Source organism: Schistocerca nitens, chromosome 11 (genome assembly GCF_023898315.1).
Source record: "Schistocerca nitens isolate TAMUIC-IGC-003100 chromosome 11, iqSchNite1.1, whole genome shotgun sequence".
NCBI lineage: Eukaryota > Metazoa > Arthropoda > Insecta > Orthoptera > Acrididae > Schistocerca > Schistocerca nitens.
Genome location: NC_064624.1, coordinates 147,791,321 through 147,807,414, shown reverse-complemented (window position 1 = coordinate 147,807,414; position 16,094 = coordinate 147,791,321). Strand labels below are relative to the sequence as shown.

Genomic DNA, 16,094 nt, shown 5'->3' with positions numbered 1-16,094 from the left:
AGTACAAGAATGATAATGTGCGCACAACAACTACATTTCTGTATGCAAATGTCTATTTCCAGTACTGGAGTCCCACAGGCGAGACGTCTCGTTCAACGAAGGCTAATTAAATCATCAACTGTACAGGATGTGACTGTATTACGTGGACACCACTTATTAACGAGGAATACTATAAGGAATGCCAAGCTGACCACGCAAATAAAAGCCAGCAGGCAGGACACAATAAATGAAATAATCGCTAGGAGAGACTAGCTGTAGAGAATCGTCGTGAGTCAATGCCTCCAGCGCCCATAATGGCATATAACGCAAACAGCGCTGTATGGAACTGGATAAGGGGAAAAATAGCTTTGACCACCAGAGCAACTGATATGCACATTGAATGTAAATACATCCTTCATCCAAACTGGATCAATCACCCTTACACTAAATCATGATGTTAAGGTCAAAAACACTCATAATACATGAGTGAGGACAGCAGTTTGTTAAGTGCCCACACTCAAATCGCGATTCTAGTGTTGGTGTAGCCCAGCTTTCATCATGGGTTCACTACATTGCAGGTTCACCATATCTGACTCGTTTATGCTGTCGTATTTCATTTCAGTGCATCTTCATGTATTTAATCGTGAATGACCCATTCATTTCTTTCCAGCATACTTAATTCATATCACTTACATTACTGTTTATGTAAGGGACATTTCCTTAAGCCATGCCGATAGGGATACATTGTCGGTTCTGGATGAGATTTCGACCTTGCCTTAAGTCTACTGATAATGACATCTGGTGCCTGGTTACACACTTGGGTTCCTAGCATCCCCAATTTCCTCCCGCCCCCCTCCCTGGGAAAGCACTGGGAACTTTTCAAGGTCACCCAGTGGAATCACCTCCCCTCTGGGCCAATGAGGATCATGCACCCCCTCCACACCTTCATCTTTTATGCCTGAGACACTTGTGTGGGAGAGGGAGGATGTGTCTATTTGTTAATAACAAACAATGTCACTCTAGGTCTATTTGTTAATACCAACACTACATGAGAACAGCAGAGACCACACCCTGGCATATGTAAGTAGTGTCATTTTTCTGTATTTTTTCATAGTCTTTCCAATTTTACGTAATTTCCACCATTCTCCTATTTTATAACAGGAACATGAGCAAACACAAATGCATGCAAATTGAAGTGAATGCAAACCGAATGTGACTTAATGCAGTTTGCCCACGCACATATAACGTTAACACCAGAGCGAATTGTCGTTCGGTGTTGCACATTTGCTTGTGCACATGGCAGTATAAAGTGGGCATATTGTTAATAATGTGAATAGAACTGCAGCTTTGTTTAAAAACAGAGTAAACTGTAAAACACCCACAGGTTTAAAATATGGGAGAGGCATAATGGCGCAGTTCAAAGGTATGTTTTCAGTGAGTAATTTTACGCTCTCCATAAAACAGAATTAGTGGGAACAGTTCCTTTAGAGAATACATAGTTAATTTGCGCTCTCATACTAAAGGGGGGGATCATTTTGATTGTGTGAATTGTAAAGTTGACTTGAAGTCAAACTTTAATTTTAATAAATAATTAATAACTTTTCTTAATGGATTTTACACCACCATTATGCTTAATATGTGCCCAAGGCAGGACTAGATCGGATAAGATATGTATGTATACTGAGGAGCCAAAACATGACCACTGCCACCTGGCTGTGTTGTGGGCGCATGACATGGTGCTGAAAGTGTTAAGAAGCAGAGCAGAGATGAGTGGGTAATCGTTGTTGTGATGGTATGAACCAGAAATTGAGAGGTCCACTGATCTAAATGACAAACAGCAGATTGTTATAGTCTGGCACATGTGAAGGGGCATTTCAGAAATGTTGGAGCTCATTGGCTGTTTGCATGATTCTATCCTGAGCATCTATGGAAAGCATCTGAAGGATAGCGAAACCATGAGTAGATAAGAAAGTGTTCGATATCCTGGTCCCATCATAGAATATGGAGGTTGGAGCTTATCTCTGGCTGATCTGTTGAGTAGAGTACAATTTTGGGGCAGGCACAAGTGTTTTGGAGCACACTGTTCAGTGAATATTGTTGAACAAGGGATTCAGTTTCAAAACAGACCAAATGAAGTCTTGAGTTAAAATTGCATTGTGCACAGGTCAGACAATAGATCAATGTAAATATACCACATGGGCGAATGGATCACACTCCTAGTTACCACTTCATTGATGGTTGTGTCTGGATAAGCTGTTAGTCAGCAGACAGCTTCTGTAAACATGGAATGTGCATTGATACAGCTATGGGGAGCAGTATGCAATGGGGGACATTTACCTGAGCTTATAATGGGACCTGTGGTGAACTCAGGTTGATATCCCAGCCACAACAATTGCCTTATCCACTCCCAATGGAACACATGTGGCGCACCAGCTCCATGCCCACAAACCACCAGCCTGTTACTTACGAGACTTCTGTGACCTGTGAGTTGACAACCACAAGCCTCCAGAAACCTGCTAGGGATTTATTGAATCCATGCCATGCAGATTTTTTGTTACATTTTGTTCCAAAGATGAACCAACAAGCTGTTATGCAGATGGGCATAATGTTTGCACTACTGTGTGTGTGTGTGTGTGTGTGTGTGTGTGTGTGTGTGTGTGTGTGTGTGTGTGTGTTTATGTATGTGACAGAAAGAGAGAAAGAGAGAGAGGGAGAGAGAAAGAGTGTGTGTGAGAGTGTGTGTGGGAGTGAGAGAGAGGAGAGTGTGTGTGTGACAGTGTGTGTTTCTTGTCCACAAACATAGGACTCAGAAAAGTGGCCAGGTACCTTCTCAGATCACTCTGCTTCACTAGCGCTATTTGAGTCAAGCTTTTGCATAAATATGGGCAACTTGTGACACAGCAACCACATTTCTAAATTTGGATACGTTGGTAGTCTAGATTATGAAAAAAAATCAGATGAACAGTGATGCAATACACAAATGAGTACCACAGCATGCCAGAAAAAATATTTTATCAGTCTCTGTAGCCAAGATGTTTCCATCATGACAACAATATGTCAGGAATATGCACATGAAATCAGTTTTCTGATCAACAAGAAGCAAGATCTGTGAAAAACCAAAGAAATTTTAACAACATATGTCCAAAAGACAAGACCTAAAATTGATTGCAAAAAATCTCACCCCAAGTCTTAGGCGTGATTATTAGAGGCCTAAACATGAACTAGTTTAACATGACTGTGGGCCATGGTTTCAGTTAACTTGGAGTATAAATCTAAGGCAATGCTTGCGACGACGAAAGAGCATGATACAAGAAATTTTCATGAGGCAAAAACGGTAATCTTTATGAATGCATGTGTCATGAGTAAAATAAAATATTTTTAAAAGCAGTCATTCCACTACCAACCTCATTTTCTAATTGAACACAGGTAATGGTATGTTGGTTAGTGTGATGTGGCAACACATTCAGGTCTGTCTTTAGTACCACAACACTACAACACACAGAAATACTCCTGGTACTTGAGGCATATATTGGAGCTCACGCAATGGTGCCAGACATCACAGAAGACAAGAAAATACTTCACAACAAAGACAATTCTATAGCCAAACGTCTCTTCATGACATTGTAGCCTCATAGGAAAGACTTTCTGATCAACATAATTATTGATACCATCACTGTCAGAGAGAAATTGCACAGCATTTTATGAAGTCCACACCTGCAATAAAGCCAATGATGTTTAATAGACTAAACGCTGTACAGAGCTGAATGACAAAAAAATTACTGAGCAAGTGACATGCATAACGAATTGAGACACAATCTTGAACCAAATTGGAGCTGTCAATCTTAAATAATGGAATGGAAAGTAGAAGACACACTCGTGCTTCAGGAATAAAAGACTTCTTATTATTATCTGTCAGTGTGAAAGATTGAAAGAAATGGGTAATGTAAGTACTGGCACTAAATAGGAAATCAGTGCTAGTCTGGCACCATTTTTCATTTGTTACCACAGTTTCTTTACATTGCTGGTTCATCTTATCTGACCAGTTTTGATATCATTTCATTTCAGTGTATTTAGTTAATTTCAATTACTTTTTGTTTATGTAAGATACGTTTTCTCATGTTGAAAACATCATGATTGAAAGATATTTTGGCGTTAGGCTCTTAGTGCTGCCAGCTATGATCTAATGAAACTTTCTCTAATTTATTACACCAGTAGAGAAAGAGGAAAAAAATGTTACAGTGAAAAATGAGAAGAGAAGTTTTTTACCAGTCCCACAAGATTAAAAACTGTGAAGTACAAGTTTTTTAGTTACTGCCTTATAGTTCTTCTAACTAAATCGTAAATTTCATCCACTTTTCATAAATTTCACATACAGTACTTCAAATGTGGCTGAGTAGTATCTATAAGCTGATTGTTGGTAACACTGCAGTATTTCGACAAAGCTGTTCTTGTCAGTGATGTTGATATGTGTGTAGTTTATGAGCAAAATGATGGAGATGATAAAATTGAGAAATTGAAACGTGTTGTAACACAGGACTTGAGAATGTCTTCTTATTCACACATGTGATTATTCGACGCCCAGTCCACAAATGTTTCATCATATCGGGTGCTGTCAGTGGGAGGAATGCCACTCATCAGACAGTGTGGCACGCCGTGTCATGCCACAGCTCCTCAGAGACTCACACGTCCTCTTTACGGGCAGTTAGAAGCACAGAAATACGTATACCAATGACCCAGAACACGAAACGTAGACTCATCATTCAAGAGCACGAGCTGAGCATGTGGTCCTTGCAATGGAAATGATGATGAGGCAATGAGCTGCTAATTCAAGTTCTGGGCAAAGAAAGTTCACAATAGTAGTGAGAGAACATGCATGACAGAGTGTCTACCATTGTCACTGATCAGAACCAGTTTGGAGCTGATTACAATTAGAACAGCGCTGGTGGTAGACACGGCCATGGATGTCTATATGTGAATCACCTTTGTTGCTCCATATGAGAGTGTCCGATCCCTAAGTTCATTTTTTGACCCACATTTGTTGGCTCAGCACACGTGGGTTCGACATCTGTCACTGCTTTGTTAGCATTCCATGTCAGACTGTGCCTACAAGTAAACTGGTGCACATTCCAGAACAGCCAAAGGTGCATCACCTCCACTGAGGCCACACATAGGCGAGGACTGTGGGTGTTAAAAGTGCTTCCAGGCATCGCCACTGTACAGTTCTTCAAAATTCACATTGTGTATCTCGCCATTTGTTAAGAAGGAGCAAGAAGTGTTTCACATAATTCTGAGAATACTAATATCCTTTATAAGTACGTGAACTGTATGAGCTGATAATCAATTTCTTTGTTCTAACGCATTTCCAGGTGAATTAATCACATCGTCATCTGTATTCAGATGTGAAACGTATAGTAAAAGAAACTGAGTCTTTGGTTGGCAGATGTTGGGTTTATCAACTGTAACATCCTCCCCCCCCCTCCCCCCCATCCCTGGCAGAATGAGCAAACGGCTTCGTTCTTAATTTCCTTTGATTCACAAGTAATTTGCTGCACTTTACTTCTCACCAGATGTAACACATGACTCGTGATATCAGAATGTTGATATTGTCCATGAGGCTCATTGCAGTGAGGTACAAAGTGATTTCAGGGTGATAAGGCTGGGTTATGGAGATCCATGAAATGTTGAGTTACTCTCACAGTTCACATGTTTTGCTGTTGCGATGGTGTACACAGCAACCAGAGGAACCTACTTAAAGTGTGTGCGTGTGTGTGGAGGAAGGAGGGGTGGGGGGTGAGTGGGGCACATGTGCACTTTCCTGTCCCTATCCTGGTGTGAACTTGTCTGTGCTATTTTGCATGTATGACAGTCAAGGTGTGCATGAATCTTCCTTTCGTGAATGCTTTTTGGAGTTGAACATGTGCTAATTTGCATGTAACAGGACATATATAGTGTGTTTTTATGGATGGACTGAGAGTTGACATACGACCATTATTATATATTAAATATTTTGGACTGGTTATTTAGAACAAAATTAATTTTCTTTAATTGGTGATGATGTATTAAGGAATACACATATAACTGGACTCAGATTTTTGCTACATTGTGAGGAAATTATCTTTAAGTACCTAAAGGCAAGACTAGTTTCGTGTACTTCCTTTTTTAGTGTCAGAATGGATTTCTGGACACACAGGGTTGGTGCTGGGTGTTTTATGTGTACATTTCAGGAGTTAACAATAAAATCCTGAAACCAAACGAAATTACAGTTTGGAATTAATTATGAAAAAATGTGATAGGCGATTTAGTTGTGAGAAGAAATGTAGGAATTTTTAATGGAAAGTGGATAGGGTCTGATTTATATACTGATTTTTGAATGCTCTATACTACAGAAGGAAGATTTGTAGATGTATAGTTTATCACTGGAGGGTCTCTGACAGCTCACAGTTTGACATCTCTAACTTTTCTTCATTTTGTTTGTGTGTGTGTGTGTGTGTGTGTATGTGTGTGTGTGTCTAATATTAAAGCGTAATGATCTCCATGACCTGTGCAGGAACCTTTCTCGAGAGGAGAAAGGCAGGAGGCTCATCGAGGCAGCTCAGGAGGGAAAAATGAAAGAGCTGAGGGCACTGCTAGCAGTGGGGGCAGACGTGGGAGCGATGGACGGGGACAGGAGGACCGCCCTGCAGTGGGCAGCGTGGGAGGGGCACCTGGAAGCTGCGAGGTGTCTGCTGGAGGGTGGAGCAGAGGTGGCTGCCAGGAACGTCAGGCAGAACACACCTCTGCACTCAGCTGCAACTGCTGGCCACACAGCTGTGGTGCGACTGCTTGTGAGGTCGTCTGCTGACGCCAACGCCAAGAACCTATGGGGGTGGACGCCGCTGCACTGGGCGGCATATAAAGGCCACTTACAGGTGGCAACTGTACTGCTAGAGTTTGGAGCCAATACAGAGGCTAGGGACGATGAGGGGAATACCCCCCGTCAGCATGCCAGGAAGAACAACCATCAGCGACTGGTACAGTTGCTAACATGAAGCTTTCAGTTCTACAGCCCTAGAGTGAGACAATTTAAAATAAGCAATGCAAAAATATTAATTCCATTGTCATTCATTTGCACCTATCATTTCATAGCAGATATAACTGCTCTAGTAACACAACAAGAGTGATAACAGGCGATTACTGCAAACTAATGTAAGTAACCTTTCTAGTGGAAACAGTCTGCAAAATATTTCTTGAGCTAGCTCTACAAAACCCAACAGCAATTGAAAAATACGCCATTCATTACCAATAGACGCCAGTTCCCTCCGTGAAACTCAAGTTTCTGTTGGTGCATATAATGTTCAAATAACTTACGCGAATGCAGTTATGTGATGTCTTCATCAGGCACTGATATTTTGACAGAAGAACTCAGTCATTCTTTTTTCAGTGGCCAATGGTAACATGGTGGCTGTCAAAGATGTCACCTGGTTGAATCCCTGTACATTGTTTGAAACAACGTCCGACATTATCTGATTAACAAAGTCTTCATCAACACCGGAACTGATGGGGAAACGTTACAGACTTAAGCAAACATATCACAAAATTAAATACATCACACGAGACATGAATGCTACTCCACTCAAAAAGAAAAAAACCCATAGCGCTTGTAATGTTTCATGGAATCACTATGCAGATAAAGGGAATAGATAATAAAACAATTTCAGCAGTCTCAGTTGCCAAGCAGGATTTCTGCTTACTACCTAGTATTAACTACAATCTGTCTTACGGTTGCTGATATAATGGTAACGTACCATAAACCCGTTTAAAATTCAAAATTTAGTTGCCAAAGATCCATTTTGCTTGTTGAAAAACAATTGAAGAAGTGACCAGAAGCAGTAATATAATCAATTTAGATTAACGTAATATTTTGGTGTGTACCTTTTGTCAATAAAATACAACTGTGCAAAGAACTTAAGTTGTAACTGAGGCAGGGGATGGAGTTCAACTGTCAACACAATGTAGAATAAATATATGTCAAACCTCGCAAACCAAATTTGACACACATAGAATCGTACAGGTGAAGCAGTGATGAAAGCGTGCAAAAGGCGGATATCTGTCCAATCGTGTTTAAATAACCGGGCTACAGGTGCAAACCTTATACTCTTCATGGCTTTGTGTTCGCCTCGACAACGTGCTCTCTGTTGGCAACATGCTAATAATATTCCTGCAGCGTCTTACATCTCGAAATTATTGGTATATATTAAAACAATTCCGCAATTTTTTTTGAATGACCACGAACACAAAAGTTGTCATTTTTAATTCCTCTTATTAAACGTGCCATTCGTCGTGTTTCAACAGTCGACATCGCAAAGCTGTACCACAGATCGGCGCGATTTGCATATCTACACACTCTCTCGAAGACATTCTCCAATATGGGACAAACACGTCTGCGGCACATTTGCGATGATAGAATTGTTCTCTAGTATTAGAATCTTCGATTTCTCAGTAATATACTTACGTAGTGAAGCGTATCTGATACCCAGTCCGTTTCTGTGAACGTCAAATAGTAGGACTGCTACTACATAGTACGTAGGGCAGTATTTGGAAACGGATCTGGTAGTAGCAGTTCCGTCTTATCACGCAAACACTGCGATATGGATCCTGGAAATGTGCTTATGACCACAGCCAGCCTCTCGCTTAGTGTCGAGGGCCACGGCAAACAGTGGCCGGAGACAAGACACCCCCTGACCCTGTGCACAGCGGTGTGAATGGGTCTTAATAGTCTTTCAGAAGTTTTGTCGCCGTCCCTTAACGCCTAATGCTTTTTGGTGAAATGTGTTTGCAACAGCGCCCATCTCGCACTTCTTTCCACAAACTTAATTCGACTACATTCCATTATCCACGTTTTGCTTGTGTTTATGTTCACCTTATATCCTCCTTTCAAGACCATGTCCATTCCGTTCAGCTGCTCTTCTAGGTCCTTTGCTGTCTCTGAGAGAATTACAACGTCATCGGCGAACCACAAAGTTTTTATTTCTTCTCCGTGGATTTTAACTCCTACTCGAGATTTTTCTTTTGTTTCCTTTACTTCTTGCTCAATATACAGATTTAATAACATTGGGGAGAGGCTACAACCCCGTCTCACTCCCTTCCTAATCACTGCTTCCATTTCATGTCCCTTGACTCTTATAACTGCCATCTGATTTCTGTACAATTTGTAAATAGCCTTTTGCTCCCTGTATTTTACTGCTGCCACCTTCACAATTTCAGAGTATTCCAGTCAATAACTTCAGTATTGAACTAGCTGTGGTCCTGCAGCCATTGCAAATGTAGTAGCAAATAAAAAGAAAACTGACAAAGAATTTGAAGAACAAAACAGACATAACAGAGCAACTGAAAAGAAATCTGGTGCTGGAATGAGAAAAGAGAAAAAAATTGCAAAACTGTAATCGATTTCTGTCGAAACCCCATTAAGTCAATTTAATATAGAAAATGTTGCTAAGGAATCAAATATGAACTACTTTCGTGGTATAGTCATCACTGAAGAATTATCTACTTATTCAAAAATTACTAAATGTGCAATAGTTAATTTAGATACATCTGATCATGTTGGTACCCAGTGGATTTGTTATTATAAATCAGAAATACGAATTTTGTTTTTCATTCATTTGGTGGTAATATAGTGAAAGAATTAGTAAATTATTTGGGAAGAAATGACATAACACTGAAAGAAAACAGAATTTAAACGAATTTACTTGTAATCATTTATGTTTATTTGTTTTAAAACTTATATTTTAAATTTAATGAATGGACATTTTTCGAAATAAGCTACTGCAGCCTGAAGGTGGTACAAATATTGGAAAAATAAATCTAGGAAACAAAAAATGAACTAGAAGGAAAAATTTATCCAGAAATAGAAAGTTGAACTAAGCAATTTCATATGGAAATATGTACTATTTTTGAAGTAACTATAGGTTACAGTAATTTTAAAGGTAAAAGATTAGTAGATTCAAAAGATCCTGTTACTCGTTATGTTGCAGATACAAGAGAATATTTTGTAAATGAGTTAACCAATCTTGTTACAAAACATTCTAACACAGCTGTGCAACTATCTCACCACAACACATTTTAATGAAAAGATTACTCAGCTTAATGAAACCAATATAACCAATTACTTTACAAAAAAGAAGTAGGGAATCTTTTTTCTGATTACTTCACAAAGGCAGATTTATCAGCATAATTAGTCAAGTAATCCTCAGAAAAAAAGTGTGACAAATATAGACTGGAATTTCATTTAGTATGGGTGATGCAATATACATTTGAATATGATGTAAAAATTAAGGTAATTATTATTTTGGGGGCTAATATAGATTGTGATTTGATACCTAGTGATTTTAAAACAGAGGTAAAAAGATGTCATGTTGATGAACTGGAAACTTTATATCCAACTCAATTCAATAATCCATTACTTGAAATGCAAATGAAAGATAAAATATTTATAACTCTAAATCAGTCTGTTAAACCTGTACCTGTTTCAAGTGAATTACTCAATTTTGATGAACGTATATTACAATCAAATTATGATGAAAGAATGGAACATTAATTTAAAACTTATTAGATTTTTATCCATATAAATGGAAAATCCATCATAAATGAACACTCAGTCCTTCAGGACAATCACATCTACTGTTTGAAGTGTAAAAAATTTACTAAAAGACAATTCTCACAGACTAACAACTGAAAATGAAACACAAAAATTGAAGGTCTTTGAACAGTTTGTAGAAGTAAAATGAGTAAATTGTTGTGAAGCAATTATTAACGAATTACAAAACTTATGAGACATGCTGTCTCTCTTGGATCTGATGATTTATGGCAAGTCAATTTAGTCTAAATTGATTCTGGTAATTTAAAAGAAATTTAAAGAACAAACACACAAAAGTAAAGGGAGCTCAGGGTAGAGTGCATGGTAGGCAACATGTCTTGCAACGTCATGGATCCAGTTTGCAGATGATTACCATTGCAACAGCACTGCTGTCAGATGCAGATACAGATGTCTCTACATGAACCACATTGGCTACTCCATACAAAAGTCGCTTATTTTAGAGTTGATGGTTTTATACAATTTTTTAGAATGTGTTGAACCAGTAGGTGCACTTAGTCTTCAACATGTTTCAAATGTACTATTGCCATTATTAGTATTCCACGTCAAACTGGTGCACACTCTGGATGCAGGCAAAGCTCCATGAATTCCATCAGACCCACCCCTATAAATGTGCCACAGTAGACAAAATCTTGACTTCTACACATTCATTTCAAATCAACATTACTATTTCACCAATCCATAGGGAAAATTAGGAAGTGTTTCTTATAAATTTTGAGAACACTAAAATCCATTATAGTCGTTCCATTTGTTTCTACAGGTTCATTTTTCATTGTAACAGTGATATTAGCATCTCCAAGTACATGTTATATTCACAGCATCTCCCATGGAAGGATAAGAAAAGGAATTTTTAATTAACAGCCTTTGGTTTGTAAAGAATTTACTGCATTTTACTCCTAATCACATGTAACACAAAATTAGTGACATTATAATGTAGGTATCATATGTTAAGCTCATTGTAGCGAGGTTGTAAGATTGCAATGACAAGCCATCGTTTCTCAGTATTTACTTCAACAGTGAGATGTTCCCAATATGTTCAGGAAGGCAAAGTTGGCTTACAGGAATATGTCTAGTGGTAATATACACAAGAGCATGAATTATTAGTTTACTCTGAGAGTGTACAGTTATAGCTGCTGCACTCATACACATGACAGCCACAAGAATGTAGTTAAAAGTGTGAGGGAGGGGTGTCTGAGTGTGGTTAGAGGACCACGTCCATAATGCTCCAAATGTTCTCAACTGGGGAGAGACCATTCTGACCAAGGTAGCGTTTGACAAGCATGAAGATAAGCAGTAGAAACTGTCATGGAATGTAGTTGGGCATTATCTTACTGAAATATAAACAAAGACGTGTATGCAGACACTGTGGCCTGTGTTATGATACCAGAACAACTGTCGCCCACCATATGGCCTCCTGGCTGGCAGTGATGGTCTGATGTGCCATTTTTCTCCTAACAGTACCCAATAATGAGAATCTCTTCTGATGCAATAGGCAACGACAGTATCGGTATAACCATGATTAAGAATGTTGCCGATATCTTAGTACCTGTCTTAAATGACATATTTAATTTTTCCCTCGTGAACGGCATAAGAAGCATAATTCGACCCATCCCTAAGATCGAAAACCTGCAACTGCCTAGTGATTACCGACCAATTAGCATACTGCCTGCTGTTTCCAAAGCACTTGAATATATTGTTCATGACCAAATCACTGAACACTTGCATGAATTCAGCCTATATGACAAATTTCAATCCGGTTTCCGTAAACATCACAGCACAAACACTGCTCTAATTAAAGTAACTGATGACCTGAAATATGCCATCGACAATCGAAAGGCAACAATATTGACGCTACTGGGCTTCAGCAAAGCTTTTGACACTGTTAACTTTGACATATTGCTCAGAAAAATGCAACAGCTTAATTTCTCTGATAGTGCAGTGAGATGGTTTGAAAACTACTTAAAAGACAGACAGCAATGTGTTGTCTGCGTAAATGAAAAATCTTCCTGGGAACATGTTTCCTCGGGAGAGCCACAAGGATCAGTCTTAGGACCACTTTTGTTTTCTTTATATGTCAACGATATTTCGTCGGTTCTGTCCTCCTGTAAATATCATATCCATGCCGATGACCTCCAGCTCTACCTAAGCATCAGACCTGAAGATGTAAACACTGCAATCGCTCAGATGAATGATGATCTGTCTTCAGTAGTGACATGGGCGAAAAGCCTGGGGCTTAAACTAAATGCAAAAAATCTTAATAGCCAATCAGAAATTAATAAGTTCAGATTTCCGCGAACGGCTACCTCCTATTCTGCTCGACAGTACTCCAATACCATATCAGAAAACAGTTAAGAACTTGGGTGTAACTTTGGATGAGCATCTCAACTGGGCGGAGAATACAGTCGCAGTGTGCCGAAAGACGTCTGCTTGTCTCTATGCTCTCAGAAAGTTTCGGAACATATTTCCACAGGACTTGAAACGCCAGCTCGTGCAAGCACTCGTTCTACCGAACCTCCACTATTGTGATGTGATTCAACAAGGCATGAGTAGTGAAAACAAAAGACGGCTGGAACTAACCATGAATGCCTGTGTGCTTTACACCTGCAACATACGCAGATATGATCATGTTAGTGCTTCATACTCCGAGCTAGGGTGGCTGCGGCCGGACAAATTGTGTGACTACCACACTCTATGCCTACTTCACCGACTCCTCGTCGCGCAAGCACCCCAGTACCTTGCTTCAGAGATTAAAAACCTGTCATGCCATCATAATCGAAACACGAGGTCACTCTTATTTGGTATCCTAACTGTGCCCACTCACAAAACAAAAATTTTTGCAAACTCCTTCTCAGTTGCCGCTGTCTGCCTCTGGAACAAACTGCCCCTTACCTTGTGCAAAATTCAATCTCCGGCTGCTTTTAAGAAGCTGAAGCATTTCCTACTATCATCCTCATAACGTTCTCCACAAAATTAATGTCCAAGGCCAATCCTCTCATCTGTCAAATAGCAAAGCTAGCGTCTCCTATCTTGCTCCTGAGATGCCTTCCTCTTCATCTATCTCTATTAGCCAAACAATCTTCTTTTCCTTTATATTTCCTCAATAATGTTTCATCATGTCTATCTATTCTTCTCCTCCCTTTACCATGAGTCTCCCTCGTACTGCCTGCTGCTAGCACTCCTATCTAAAATCTGTCTCTTCAATAATGTCTAATTATAACAGTGTTTATGATCTACAAATATAAACTCTATATGCATGTACTTTTCCAGGTGTACCTTTCTAATTGTTTATTTCACTTTTTGTACTAGATGTAGTTTAACATGCCTACTAAAATAAGTAGAATGCCTGGTTAGATGTAAGAGAGGGCCTGATGGCCCTAATCTTGCCAGGTTAAATAAATCAATAAATAAAAAAAAAAGTTTGTTTTCATCCACTGCACCCTTACAGCACAGCAGTACGTCAACGATATTCCACGCCCTGTTTTGCTGCCCTTCATATCAAGTCGTCCTGGTTACACATCTCAGTAACATAATGCCCGCCTGCACACGACGAGAGTCTTTACTGCTTGTCTTCATGGTTTTCAATTCCTACTTTGGCCGGTAAGACCGCCAGATCCCTCCACCATTGAGAATGTTTGGAGCATTATGGGCAGAGGCCTCAAACGACTCGGAATATTCATGGTCTTAAGCGCCATTTGGACTGAATTCTGCAAGATGTCGTTCTGGAGGAACTCAACAACTCTGTCATTCAATAGCAAGCCGAATAAATGCTCACATAAGGAGCAGACAAGGACTGACACGTTACTGACTTGCTCAATTTGTGGAGCTTTGTCTCTTGTGTATATCAATCATTTTTTTTTTAAATTGTAATAATTTATTTGTCTATATATGTACATCACAATTACCCATTTCTATCCCATTCGAATAATTCCTTCGTGGTGCGTCGTTTTTGTGTCTTAGAGTATATTTTGACTTAAATGATTTCGTGCAAACCAATAAATTTCTCTATATGGTGACATTTTGTAGCAAAATTTAGGAGTAAGCCGACTAACTCTATTTGGTGCCACGTGAAAATATTGTAGAGAGTTATTATTATCATTATTAAAGGTATGTTTCAGTTGAGCCCATCAACTGTTTAATAATAGCATCCTGACATCAAAGCAACTCACTGTTTGGAATGAATTATGACAAAGTGTAACAGCCGAATTAGTTACAATATAGAAACTTTTACTAGAAAAGTGGATGAAAATGTTGATGAGATGACACCGATTTCAAAGTGTTCTGTACCACAGAATGGTGATTTGTAATTCATTGCTGGAAGATGCTTAGTCGGAACTGCTCAGAGTTCACTTGCACAATAGTTCTCTTCATCTGGTGTATATGTTCATTATAAACTGTAAGAACCTTGATGCTCTGTGTAGGATACTTTCTCAAGAGGAGAGAGGCAGGAGGCTGATCAAGGCAGCTGAGGAGGGAGCAGTGGAGAAGCTGCAGGCACTGCTCGCCGCGGGGGCAGATGTGGGGATGAGGGATGGGGACAGGAACACTGCTCTGCACTGGGCAGTAGCCGAGGGACACGTGGGAGCAGCGAGGTGTCTGGTGGAGGCTGGGGCGGACGTGGCCGCCACGAACAACGAGAAAAACACACCTCTGCACACGGCTGCATACAGAGGACGTGAGGCCATGGTGCAGCTGCTCGTGGCATTCTTTGCTGATCCTAATGCTAGGAATGGGGTTGGGTGGACGCCGCTGCACAGGGCCGCATTCCATGGCAAAGAAGAGGCGGCGGCTGCATTGCTGGAGGCAGGAGCCGACAGGTGGGCAAGGGACGACAGTGGGGCCGTCCCCCGACATCTCGCCAGGCAGAACAAACACCAGCAACTGGTAGAGTTGCTAACATCAAGCTTTCCGTCCTACTGACTTCTGGTGCATAAAAAACAAAGCTTAACTGTATGACTCTTCATTAATTTTGAAATAAAAATTACAAGAAAGCAAAGAAGTCTTCATTCAAATGCTCTCATATAACTTCTCTAGTAACACTTCCGTAAGTGTGACAATAGGAGATATCCATAATCGAATATAGCTTTTCTTTTGAGAAAACTCTCAAAAAAGTTTTTCGAGTAACTTTTACAAAACTCAGTAACAACTGAAAAGTATTCTGCCGGCCGGGATGGCCAAGCGGTTAAAGGCGCTGCAGTCTGGAACTGCGCGACCGCTACGGTCGCAGGTTCGAATCCTGCCTCGGGCATGGATGTGTGTGATGTCCTTAGGTTAGTTAGGTTTAAGTAGTTCTAAGTTCTAGGGGACTGATGACCTTAGAAGTTAAGTCCCATAGTGCTCAGAGCTATTTTGAAAAGTATTCCCTTCGTTACCAATAGACACCAGGCCTCTGTTTGAGACTTTATACAGAGAACAATATACACTACGTGATCAAAAGTATCTGGACACCTGCCCGAAAATGACTTACAAGTTCCATTAGTAATGC

The 16,094-nt window shown here is 39.9% G+C and overlaps 1 protein-coding gene across 2 annotated transcripts in view; it reads left to right on the top strand.

The window, feature by feature from the left end:
* Positions 1-15,587, top strand: part of LOC126213143 (uncharacterized) — a 41,239-nt gene extending 25,652 nt beyond the window's left edge. Inside the window, exon 6 of one of the 2 annotated variants that reach the window (XM_049940761.1) lies at positions 15,031-15,587. In XM_049940761.1, the coding sequence (XP_049796718.1) occupies positions 15,031-15,529 (499 nt within the window). In that variant the 3' untranslated portion in view covers positions 15,530-15,587. Of the gene's footprint in view, positions 1-6,526; positions 7,286-15,030 lie in introns of those variants that run through there. The other variant, XM_049940762.1, reaches the window with a different exon arrangement.
* The last annotated feature ends 507 nt before the right edge of the window (positions 15,588-16,094 follow it).